At 38.8% G+C, this 12,013-nt stretch overlaps 1 protein-coding gene across 3 annotated transcripts; it reads left to right on the forward strand.

Moving 5' to 3' along the window:
- The first annotated feature begins 690 nt into the window (after positions 1-690).
- LOC148015624 (amino acid permease 4-like) lies at positions 691-6,654 on the forward strand. Of its 3 annotated transcripts, XM_087666083.1 has the most exons (8): positions 715-969; positions 1,266-1,656; positions 2,867-3,100; positions 4,567-4,660; positions 4,768-4,982; positions 5,067-5,206; positions 5,681-5,908; positions 6,043-6,654. In XM_087666083.1, exons 2-8 carry the CDS (start codon positions 1,401-1,403, stop codon positions 6,469-6,471), a joined length of 1,596 nt encoding a protein of 531 aa, XP_087522209.1. In that variant the 5' UTR covers positions 715-969; positions 1,266-1,400; the 3' UTR covers positions 6,472-6,654. The 3 variants fall into 3 exon arrangements, with proteins under 3 accessions (XP_087522210.1, XP_087522209.1, XP_087522208.1); XM_087666082.1 differs by having other exon boundaries at positions 715-1,656; XM_087666084.1 differs by lacking the exon at positions 2,867-3,100 and having other exon boundaries at positions 691-1,656.
- Positions 6,655-12,013: the final 5,359 nt, after the last annotated feature.

Here is a 12,013-nt window from a genome sequence, read left to right on the forward strand (position 1 = left end):
GATCTATGTTAATGTTACTTAACACAACTCCTTTCCATGGTTAGGTCACATGAGGCAACAAAAGTTCGAAATCATCATAGGTCCTAACTCCTTTTGCCAATACTTAGATTGTGTAGTAGAGTTAGGATCAACGCACTCATTGATGTGCACCAAAAATGGGTTTAAACTTGATGTGCTATGCAAAGTTTGCTAACACACACACACATATGCACACACACACACACATTGAGAGTGTGCACATGTGCATGGTGTGTCCCTGCACGTGCATGCGTGTTCTCAAAGCCTAACTGGATATAGCCTAGTAGAGATAAAACTATGTTGTTGAGTATTGGGTCACGGGTTCAATATTGGATTTGCATGGGATAAGATGGTACAAGGTGACACGGGACTACAAATAATAATTAGGCCGGGACTAGGCACAAGCACACCCCCCTAGGGTTAGGCAGTTGAGCCGAGATAGTCACGTCCAAACAAGTTGTAGTCCGTAGACTTGAAACTCGAGAGATAAAGGGGTGCGGTTTCCAAGAGTCTCTAAAAGCTGAAGCGATAAAGACAATTGCAAAACGCGAAAGTGGACCCCCAAGTATAATGTAATAGGTAAAGGTGTAAAGAGGCAAGCGATGGTGAATTGTGTAAGGTTTGAAGGGCGTCAACCCAGCTACGATTGCCAAGTTGCCAACATCTATCTTCCGCTTAAGCCTTAAGCCCCTGTGACTTTAACTAATATCCGGGAAGACCGCTCTCTCTCTCTCTCTCTCTCTCTCTCTCTGTTTCTATATAACGAGCCTGTTGGCTCCTCTAGCTTTTGCTTCACTGCTTAGTTTGCAGTTTTGCTTGCTGCCTCGGCCCAACTGGCATCATTCCTTTAGCCACAACTCCTCACTTTCTCACACACACACACACAAACGGGGTCAGACTACAGCTGCTTTGATTTTGTCTAGTACACAGCTGCATTATCCCGAAGTTCAGGTGATTATCAACCTATTCCTCTCAGCTAGCACCTCTCAACTAGTTACCAGCTGCAGCACGCTTCATGATACTATAGACCTACTTATTAGCGCTCGTCACATATTGCCAACTCACTTAATCGCCGGTGTAGTATCGGTACTTAACCAGTATTTTTGCTGCTAGTGATTAACTATTCCATCCATGAACTCTTAGCAGATTCCCTTCAGCATACCAAATTACTGCACATGCTTAATTACTGTACCGTTTAACCAGCGTATTGGATACTTATTTCCCAATCCGGTATAATATTGGCGCAGCCGCAACAACGGGAGAGTGTAAACAGACTTTCCACTCCGTGAGCCAGCCTCCGGCCGATCATCACAGCCGCCATCCAGAAACGTCAGCGGCTGCTAATATCTTCATTTATTATACTTTCCCGTTCGGGCAATATTATGGCCAGGGTGCTTGGCGTGGATTCCTCTCCCAACATGCACAGCACAGCTGCCACCACAATTGGTGGTGGCGATAGCTTCAATTTATCATCTTATAGTCAGGATAGCATTAACCATATTGCTAGTATTAGCCGGGATGGTTCCCTAATGAGGAAAGTCGATGTAGAATTTGGCCACTTCAACGTCGACAGCAACAATATAGTCCCTCTTCATCACGACAACCTGCACGATGACGACGGCCGCCTTTGCAGGACAGGTAAATTACTAATTTAATTTTCTTGAATGCGAAAGTGAGTTATTAATGTTGAGCCACATGCACAAAATTATTTCTGCCTACTTTTTGGAAATTCTTACCCCTTTCCAAATTACTAGCAGACGCGAGTCGTTTCTTGCGTGTCTGAGTACTTAAACTTCAGAAGTGCAAATTTCCCCTTCTAACATATCAAATTTCAACAGCCAATGTGGAAAAACCATAGAATCGATGGGCACTTGTGTGTTTATAAAATTTCACCCTCTCCCCTTATAAATTTTATATGGTAAGCCAGCACGTTGAAAATATGGAATTACCTGATAGAATCACTTTTTCTCTCATGTTATAGGAACCGGCCTACTAAGCCCTTTTTCTCTCGTGTAGTGGGTGAGTTAGATTTTGGATTAGTTCCCAACCATGAAACCTAATATCCCTATGCGGTTGATCGATGGTCGTGATTTGTCATTACATGTCGCAATTTGCTTCTACTCTAGGCTCACTTGAAACAAAATGCTTTCCCCCACAGGTGATCAACTATTTGGTTATTGGGATTGGCATTTCACTCATCGTCTTTTTTTCTTGGCCATTCCCCTCACTAGTCAAATACTTGTAGCGACAAATTTCATGTTGCTTCCACCTTAGTTGAGGACAACTATCTATATTGTACCCATGAACACCCCACATGATGTTGACTTCACGATCTGAAGTAGGGAGGAGTGGCATATAATGCCTAATTGCAGCGATAATTTGTTTCATGTGGCCTACATGGTCTACTTAAGGCTTGGGAGTGTGAGATACATACATATCGAAAGATTTGATTAGGAGGGATGAGAAAAAGGCTTCTAGGATGTACATGTGGAGGGTTGGGCCGCCCCTCATGGGATGTGATGTGGTGTACCCTGATTCATGCAAAGGGCTTGTGTGCCCACAATGGCAGCATGAACCCATCCCTCGGGGCCCACATGAAAAGCTGTGCGATGCTACTAGAATGTCGGCCCGATGATGATGATATGATGATGATGGGGGCATATAAGATGTACAGTGATGGTGATAAAGGCGAAAAAGCGATGCAAGAAAATTCTGAAAAAGAAAGTTGATTTATAAGCAAAAGATATAAAACGTTCTTCTGGGCAAAGGCTAAAACAAATTTCCCAGTTTTGACGTACCCTTTTTCTGTGTCTTCCTTTTTTGTGGTGGTGGGGGGTGGTTTGCGAAGGCAACGTGTGGACGGCGTCGGCACACGTCATCACGGCGGTGATCGGGTCGGGGGTGCTGTCGCTGGCGTGGAGCATCGCGCAGCTGGGGTGGGTGGCGGGCCCGCCCATCCTGCTGGGCTTCTCGGTGGTCACCTACTACACCTCCGTCCTGCTGGCCGACTGCTACCGGTGTCCGGGGCCTGACTCCGGCACCCGCAACTACACTTACATGGCCGCCGTCCGCGCCCATTTGGGTGGGTACCCTTGCTCACCTTTTTTCTCCCACAAATCACAAAACCCACCAAATTTTTTTTTTTTTTAACACACAAAGAAAAAAAGAAATGATCGTGGAACGTGTCTGTCTCTCTTTTATTCAGCACATGTGGCTCAGATCCAATTAAGTTTCTGATCATAGGATGAAGGGGCCAACCTCCTCTCTTTTTTGGCTAGTGAGTTACCTACTTTTTTGTCAACTAACCATATACATTGTTACAAAATAAGATTCGAATAAGCTTTTTTGAGGCATTTTGATATTTTTTGAACCAAGTAGACCTGGAAATATCTTGGTTTCGTATTTACCCTAATCTAGCTCAAATCCCATAAGTTTCTCATATGATAAAGGGGCGTATTCACACTATCATGTAAGTCTCCCCCATTCTTTGTTTGTTTTTTCAGGTGAGTTACATAAATTTTCCTTAAAATAATTGAAATATACACATCATTTGGCATTCAAATAAAGATGTTTTGGGGCATTTCAATATTTCTACTAGACCAAGTTATGAACTAAGGGTTCACAAAAGAAGGGAATGAACAATGTTTCTTTTTTGTTTAGCCTATTTAACTCAATTCCAATTTTCTCATATGATAAAGGGGCCAATAGAATAAATGTCATTTAACTTTCCCCCATTCTTTTCCTTTTCTTCCCAAGTGGCTTTAAAGCATGCATCTTTTGGTGCAAAATTGTCACTAAATTGGGGCATGGTGCATTTTGCTTTTTGGGGACAAGGAGGCAAGGGGGGGGCATCATCTTTACACCCTACTAACAAGAATTCCTAATTAAACACAAATTGATTTGGAAAATATTATATTTTTCAACTACTAGTTTTTGAGAAGCTACTCCTTATTAGCATGCATCTACCTTTTTTTGTATGTCCATGCATCTCTTTATGTGTTATGTGCTCGAATTTGAAGGGAAACCCATATTTTTGAACTAAAATGACTTAGAAAAATCTCTTTGCAAAGAGATTAGTAGGGTATAATAATGCTCTTATCCTAAGCTCATCCTATGTATGTCCTTATCCCAAAGGAAAAAGTTCATTCCTCACTCTTCTAAAGGATAAACCTCCATTTGATAGCAAGTACAACAACATTTAAGATTAAGCCCTCATGTGTGTGTGTGTGTGTGTGTGTGTGTGTGTGTGTGTTTTTTTTTTTTTTTTTTTTTTTGCAACACACTAACTAGCCTCATCAACTGAGTATCCCAAAACTTTTCAATTCTCTAAACTTTATTTTTCAACTCTGAAATTTTAATGAAAACTCTCCATATTCATACCATGCATTACTAATGCTTTTACATGCACTTAATGTAAGGCTCTAGCATGAGCTAAAAACAAATGAAATGAGATGCAAATATGGGACGGTGTTTTAATTTTAGTAACATTACTAGGGCAACACTCCATGTAACATTTTTCTTAGTTGCTCACCATGTTGCACTTTTCAGGTGGGATGCAAATATGGGTTTGTGGTTTCATTCAATACATTAATCTCATTGGTACAGCCATTGGCTACACAATCACTGCTTCAATCAGTATGGTGTAAGCACCCTTTCTCTTTTAAAGGGTCCTCTTGCTCCATTTCAAAGGTTGACTAAGATTCGATAGTCTTTATCATCTCATGTCAATGATTGTTGATATTTTTACAGAGCAGTCAAGCGTTCAGATTGTTTCCACACTCAAGGCCATGATGCTCCATGCCATGTGTCCAACAATCTCTACATGGCCTTATTTGGAGTCTTCCAAATATTTCTCTCTATGATCCCAAACTTTGATAGGATATGGTGGTTATCCATTGTTGCAGCGGTTATGTCTTTCTCTTATTCATCAATCGGACTTGGTTTGGCTATAAGCAAAACAATAGGTACACTTGTTAACTATAAGAGACCTTCATAAACATGTTCATGCAATTTAAAAAACTCAAACTTTGATGTTCCTTAAATGGCAGAGAAGGGTCACATTGCTGGAACAACAACAGGAGTCAGTATTCACTCAATATCTTCAAGTGAAAAGACATGGTCTGTCTTCCAAGCACTTGGGAACATTGCCTTTGCCTACTCTTTCAGCATGATTCTAATTGAGATTCAAGTAAGCCCTTCAACAATGTGCAATTGGAATGTAATGCTTAGATGTTTCTTGATCATAGGATCAAATCAAGAACATGCCATGCTTAAAATTTCCCCCTTTAACACTATAAACTTAACCCACCCATTGCATGATACATGCCAAATCGATTTTCATTTTGGCCTCCTTGATCCATATGCTAGCATGCATAAGCATCATATTGAGATGCACCATGAATAGGTTTTATGGGCTCAACTATGTGACTCTAGACACATCATATGTGCTTTGGAGCTTTTCTTTCAAATATTAGAGATTAATTTTGCTGGCTTTTAGCTAGGCTTACTACACATGTGATAGCATGCATGTTGAAAACATCTAGAAGTAGTTCTACCAATTTGCATGTGTATATATTTTCTTCACATGTTTAAGCTAAAAAGAAATGCTCATGTTTGGATTAAGTATGTCAAGTATCCTAATGATGTGATTTATTTTTTAAAGGACACTGTAAAGTCATCTCCTCCAGAGAACAAAACAATGAAGAAAGCAAGCCTTTTAGGAATTTTGGTTACTACTACCTATTATGCATCAGTTGGATGTATTGGATATGCAGCACTAGGAAATGCTGCTCCTGGAAACCTTCTAACAGGATTTGGCTTTTATAATCCTTATTGGTTGATAGATATTGCAAACATATGCATAATAATTCATCTAGTTGGTGCATATCAGGTGAGTGTGAGATATTTATTTTGCAAAATTAAAAAGCTCATATTGAAAGAGTTGATTATTCCATTAAAATGATTTTCGTACTGAGAGCAATATATTCATGTTTATTTTTGAAAAAGAGTTTTCCATGTGTGCAGGTGTTTTGTCAACCTATATTTGCATTTGTTGAGACATGGGCATTCACAAGGTGGCCCAAGAGTGACATTGTCACCCATGAATACACATTAAGCCTACCCTTTGCAAACAAGACCTACAAGCTAAATGCATTTAAGATCTTGTGGAGGGCCGTATTTGTTGTGTTTACTACTATAGTGGCCATGCTTTTGCCCTTTTTCAATGACATAGTGGGCCTATTGGGTGCACTAGCCTTTTGGCCACTCACAGTGTACTTTCCATTGGCCATGCACATTGCCCAAATGAAGGTTGTGAGGTGGACACCTAAGTGGATAGCCTTGCAAACCCTTAGTATTGGTTGTTTCCTCGTTTCTCTTGCTGCAGGGATTGGCTCCATGGCTGGAATTGTCCAAGATCTAAAGCGTTATACTCCTTTCAAAACCCATTATTGAAACCACTTGTGACTATTGTTGTAATACTACCACGTATTTACTTCAAGAGCTTGGAAAGAAAAAAAAACTTGTGCGATAGTAGTATTATTAATCACTCCAAGAGGCATTATAATCTCAAAGAGGAGAATTGTAATGCATTGTGATCTTTCTCTTGAAACAACAAAAGATGCTCTTTTGTCTCCATACTCATTGTGTGCCTTGTCCTCCATATTATTCAAACTTCCTTTTATTATTGGTTTCTCAAATATGTGGTGTAAGATTTGTGAATGCCTCACATCAACATTGCCGTGATTCTAGAGGATGTTTACTGCCATTACCTTTTTGTGTACTTAAACCACCCAGTCGTGCAAATAAAGTAATAATTCTTAATGTATCAATCATGGTGCCATGAAAGTGAAGCCTTAAGCTAAAAGGCTAACACTCGGCCAACACAAGCTTAGAACATTAGGATATTGTACTACCTATCTATTCACATGGTAGATATACTTTGGCATTGTTTTATAAAAGAATTCCTAGACAATTATGCTATTGTTTCAAAGTGTGAAAATGCAACACTTTTAACATCAAGTTAAAATAGGCTTCTCAAGAAACCTCTTAGTTGCAGTATATGTTGAAATAACAAAGGCTTTGTATTATTTCCATCATCAATCTATAGTAGTATGTTTTCATTTAGCCCTGTAACATTTTCCATATTCTACTTTATTAACATTGATCCACCGGAATTTTCTTATAGTTGTAGACACATTTAGAGGGTGTGGTTCAATTTGTCACATGTAGCAAAGTTTATTAATACTTTGTACACATATGCATGTGCATGCATGCATGTGTGTGTGTGTGTGTGTGTGTGTGTGTGTGTGTGTGTGTGTGTGTGTGTGTGTGTGTGTGTGTGTGTGTGTGTGTGTGTGTGTGTGTGTGCACGCGTGTGCGCACGCGCACATGCACGTGCATGCATGCGTGTGTGCGTGCATGTGGTGTGTGTGTGTGCGTGCATGCGTGTGTGTGTGTGTGTGTGTGTGTGTGTGTGTGTGTGTGTGTGTGTGTGTGTGTGCACGCGCGCGCGCGTGTGCATGTGTGTTCATGTGTGCAGGTGTGTGTGTGTGGGCTGGTGTGTGCACGCGCGTGTGTGCGTGTGTGTGCGTGCGTGCGTGTATGTGCGTGTGTGCATGTGTGTGCGTGTGTGCATGCGTGCGCATGTGTGTCGGCGTGTGCGTGTGCGTGCGTGCGTGCACATGCACATATGCATGCATGTGGATCATATGGCTATGTAACCTCCAATATAGAATTGCTCAAAGATAGATACTAATTAGTAAAAATATATGATTGGAAAAGTACTTTTGTTTCATATGCATCCATGTGCACGAGCACGCGCGCACACACACAAAACATAGTTCATAGTGACATGATGGTACCAAATGGTTTGGCAAGCCTATCTAATCAGTACACAAGGATGTCTTCTACTACACATAATCAAGCATGTGAAAATGCACTTCCCAAATAAGGAAATAATAGGAGTGACACATGAATAGTGACAAATGAATAGCATCACTTATGCCACAAGAGTGCCAATGTACAAACATCAAATAGCCTCAAGATCTAAGCCCACATATAATGCAAAATCCTAGAAGGCCTTGTAATCCTTTGCAACTACACATAATTCCATGTGTGTGTTGCTTATTGGATGAAACCTTGTCAAAATAAATTTTCCTTATAGGAATTGTGATGCTTCCTCTAGCTAGTAACACTCAACATGTGTATTTGATATGAACGCTATCTATTGATGTGGACAAAACCTACCCAAATAAAACCTATATATTTTTTCTATTATGTTTCACCACTACATGCTTAAAATGTGCCTCAAACCACATCACCATTACTTGTGATCTTCCCATTAGCTATATTGCACTAATTGTCATGTTCTAGACTATATTACTAAATGATGGTCCCAAATTTGAGCTACATGCCAAACTTATGCTACTAGTAATTACAATGCAAGACATAGAGTTTTCTTATAACAAACTAGCTCCACCTTTTAGTGTGAGCCATTTGATAATTCAGGATTAGTCATCATCATTGATAACAAAGAGGTCACCAATTTATGCTAATCTACCCTAATGACAATAGATGTATCTACTCCAACTATACCAAGATAGAAGATTGTCTTGTATTTTCCCCACTCACACTCCATTTAGCACTTCTAAGGACTACTTTGAAACATTCCACACTCACTTATGTAGTAGACTAGAACCACGATCGAGCTTTGAAAATGTATCACACATGCAACACTAATAAGATACTAGGAATTTGGTTGGATATGGTGAAAGGGAGGGCAACCAAGTTGCTCAAGTGACGCATGCAACACAAGATAGCTTGCATTAATACTCACTAATCATATACTTGGTCAATTTTGCTAATAATAGGAGCAACCTCTCCATATCTTTGCATGTAGCAAGTTCTTTAAATTGTTGGCCAAAAGTTACCAGTTGATAAAATGTACTTAGAATGAGGCCCTCCTAACAACGTAACCAATTTGTCTTGTGGGAATTGAAAGTTCATATTACATCAAAAAGGTATCATTAGCCATAAGCATCCTAGCAAAACCTACCTATGAAATTGCCCCATTTTTAATATTTTCTTCAAACTTGCTAAAAAAGTGTAAGTCATGCATCCCAAGATAAGTGTAGTTAATATTTTTTCCCATGTTTGGAATAAATGCACATCTACTTGAATAATAAATTCATCAAGTAGATGCTAAAGTAGAATCCGTTCTAAATAGGTCTATTTGATTAGTTAAACTATAGCTTTTGAAATTCCCTTTGCCTTTCTAGTTTTTTACATTGAAATCGCCTCTCTCTTTTCTACTTCATTTTCTACTCTCTTTATTTTCATCCATAATTAAGTTATCCAATATTTATTTATTTTTAAATTACTACTATCTTAATAAGTTGATGTTAAAATTAAATTTATTTTGATAATGAATTATATGTAAAAGACTAATGATCTAGTTAAGATACCCTTAAACTAGGAAAGCCTTCACCTATAACCCTCACATGATTTATTGATAGAAATAACTAGAATAATATTGAATTATTTATAATGATTTTGATATTTTTATTTTTCCTTTTTCCATTTATTGCGAGAGCTTGAAGGCCAACCACACATGTCGGTGTAAAAGGATGCTAAAATATGAGATGCATTTCTCCCATGCAATCAATGGAGGAATTCATTTTATCAATATCTTTCTCATTTGCAAGATATATAAAAAGGTTTTTTTTACCAATTTATCTCTTGTTTTCTCTTTTATGGAGACTTGCTACATCTTCTCTTAGCCTTTATTGCACCACACTCTCAAATCAATATCCAACTATCTCATTAACAACAAGATCTAGCCATGATTACCTCTTTTGTGGGATCAAGCCAATAAACAACTAGTTCTTATCCTAAACTAGTCACCTTTGTTGCACCTCCAAGAAAGAAACCACACGTGTACACTTGCACCTTTGTTATAATGAACCTAGGAGCCAACCATACAAAGGAGGTTTCATGTTTCTTGTTGTTATCCATGTGACCCCTAGACCCTTTACCCACTACACCCAAGGCATGTTAAGGACTGAACATACAAAGGATGTTTGACCTTCTGGGGTTAGACATTTCTCCCTTGTATAACCTTAATTAGTGGTACATTAACTTCTAGAATCCTTGATGCCAGGAGGCATATTTCACGGTGCATTTCGTGCCACGGTGGATTCCGTGAGGTTTTACGATGGATTCCGTAAACTTTGATGACCGGGGCTCATACACAAAGTGGATTCTTTGTGCGAGAAGTTGATGGGGACGCCTATCCTTTTCGGGCGTTTCATTAATTTAGTGTGTACATGGGTGATTCCATAGCGGGTGATTCCGCAAAATGCATATTAAATTAATAAACATTTATGAGTTAGAGTGCGCACTCGTAATAAATTAAGGTTAGGATTGATTTCTAACCAGTTGATTTATTTGTGTAGCTGAAGACTGCTAGGTATTCACTTTTGTCGGTTTAATTGTATTATTTTACTAATGATTGTGAATGCTTCAGTTGATGTGTAGAGATAGCAACAGTGGCGGAGGAACATTGAAGGATAGCGAGTATTTGAGTTATTACTTATATTTTGATGGGCGCATACCTTAGGCATGGCACCTATATTTTGTCGCGCCTATTTATTGAGGCATTGGATATTTGTTTATTATTTTGTATGTGCATGGGCGCACAATTACGTTATTTGTACTTGGACATTGTATTGGGTACGCCTGACTCTTTGGGCACCGCCCATTAGCTTTATTTCTATTTTGTGCTAAAGCAAACTCAAAAGCCAAAAGCTTGCTATTTTGTAATTTGGGCTATTATTTGAGCTTGAAGATGATTAATACATAAAATACATGCTTTGTGGAGCGCTCACACAAGGCATGGGGGGAGATTGCACCCAATTGGTCTCTTGTTCATGTCGTGCATGCTTTTTACCTTGAGTTTTGTGCAAAAAGTAGAGTTCTTTTGTTCTTGGGGACCTTCCGGCATTCACTACGCAAGCATACGGCATCCGATCTGCGCCCCAATCCTTGACCTTTGCATCCTAACCATTTCAATCACTAGATAGGCCAAAGTACCAAGGGATTAAAAGTCAAATAGCAAAGGGGATGTTAAGAAAAGTAGCAAACTAGATCTAAAGCGTCAACGAAAACAAGCTAAATAAGCAAGCATGGTGGTGAAAAAAGGATGCATTGGCAAGCCATACAAAGACGTAAATTAGAACCTCATCATAACTTTTTGAAGATCCACCACCCACAAATTTAATGCAATGTAAATATATACATGGAAAGCTTGTAGCTTGGGATGTCATGTGAGTATAAATGGCTAGAATAACTTAGGGGCATGAGCACTTGATAGATTTGGGTTTTAGAATATCCAAAGAAGAGCATATATACTAACCCTAATGCTAACAATATTATAATGATAGTGAAAATAGACACTTTTCCCCATTGCTTTCAATATATGAAAGTTGTTGTGGAGCAAATGTTGAAGGGATTGAAGCATGAAGGCATAAAAAGAGTTATGACACAAAATGTGCTAAAATGATCTATTGTCATGTATATTTATATCATAATTTCTTACACAAGAGGTGTGTGTTTGTTCAAATTTAGTTATTGGACATTACACTTTATTCTCACTCCCATCCTAAGATGATCTAAATACATGGCTAGACACTATTTTTGGGGCTTACAATGCTTGAGAATGTGCAATAAGGTTACTTGGATAGAAGGATTCAAAATTGGGTTCCATCAACTTGACCAAGAGTTGTTAGACTTAATAGTGTGCCATGCATTCTTGTGGGCTAAATCTCACTTGATTCTTTATGGTTCTTAATTACTTTGAGGTTGATATTTTATTTTAAAAGTTTGTGTTAGAAGCACCCATTCATGCAATATCTAAAACTTGTTGAGATTAAATGACTATTTTACTAAAAGTCAACAAAGGAAATAAGAATACCTTTGTTGCATTAAGAAATTGAGT

The sequence above is a fragment of the Lygodium microphyllum genome, chromosome 24 (genome assembly GCF_053477565.2).
Source record: "Lygodium microphyllum isolate KBCC chromosome 24, Lygodium_microphyllum_v1.1.10, whole genome shotgun sequence".
Taxonomy (NCBI): Eukaryota; Viridiplantae; Streptophyta; class Polypodiopsida; order Schizaeales; family Lygodiaceae; genus Lygodium; species Lygodium microphyllum.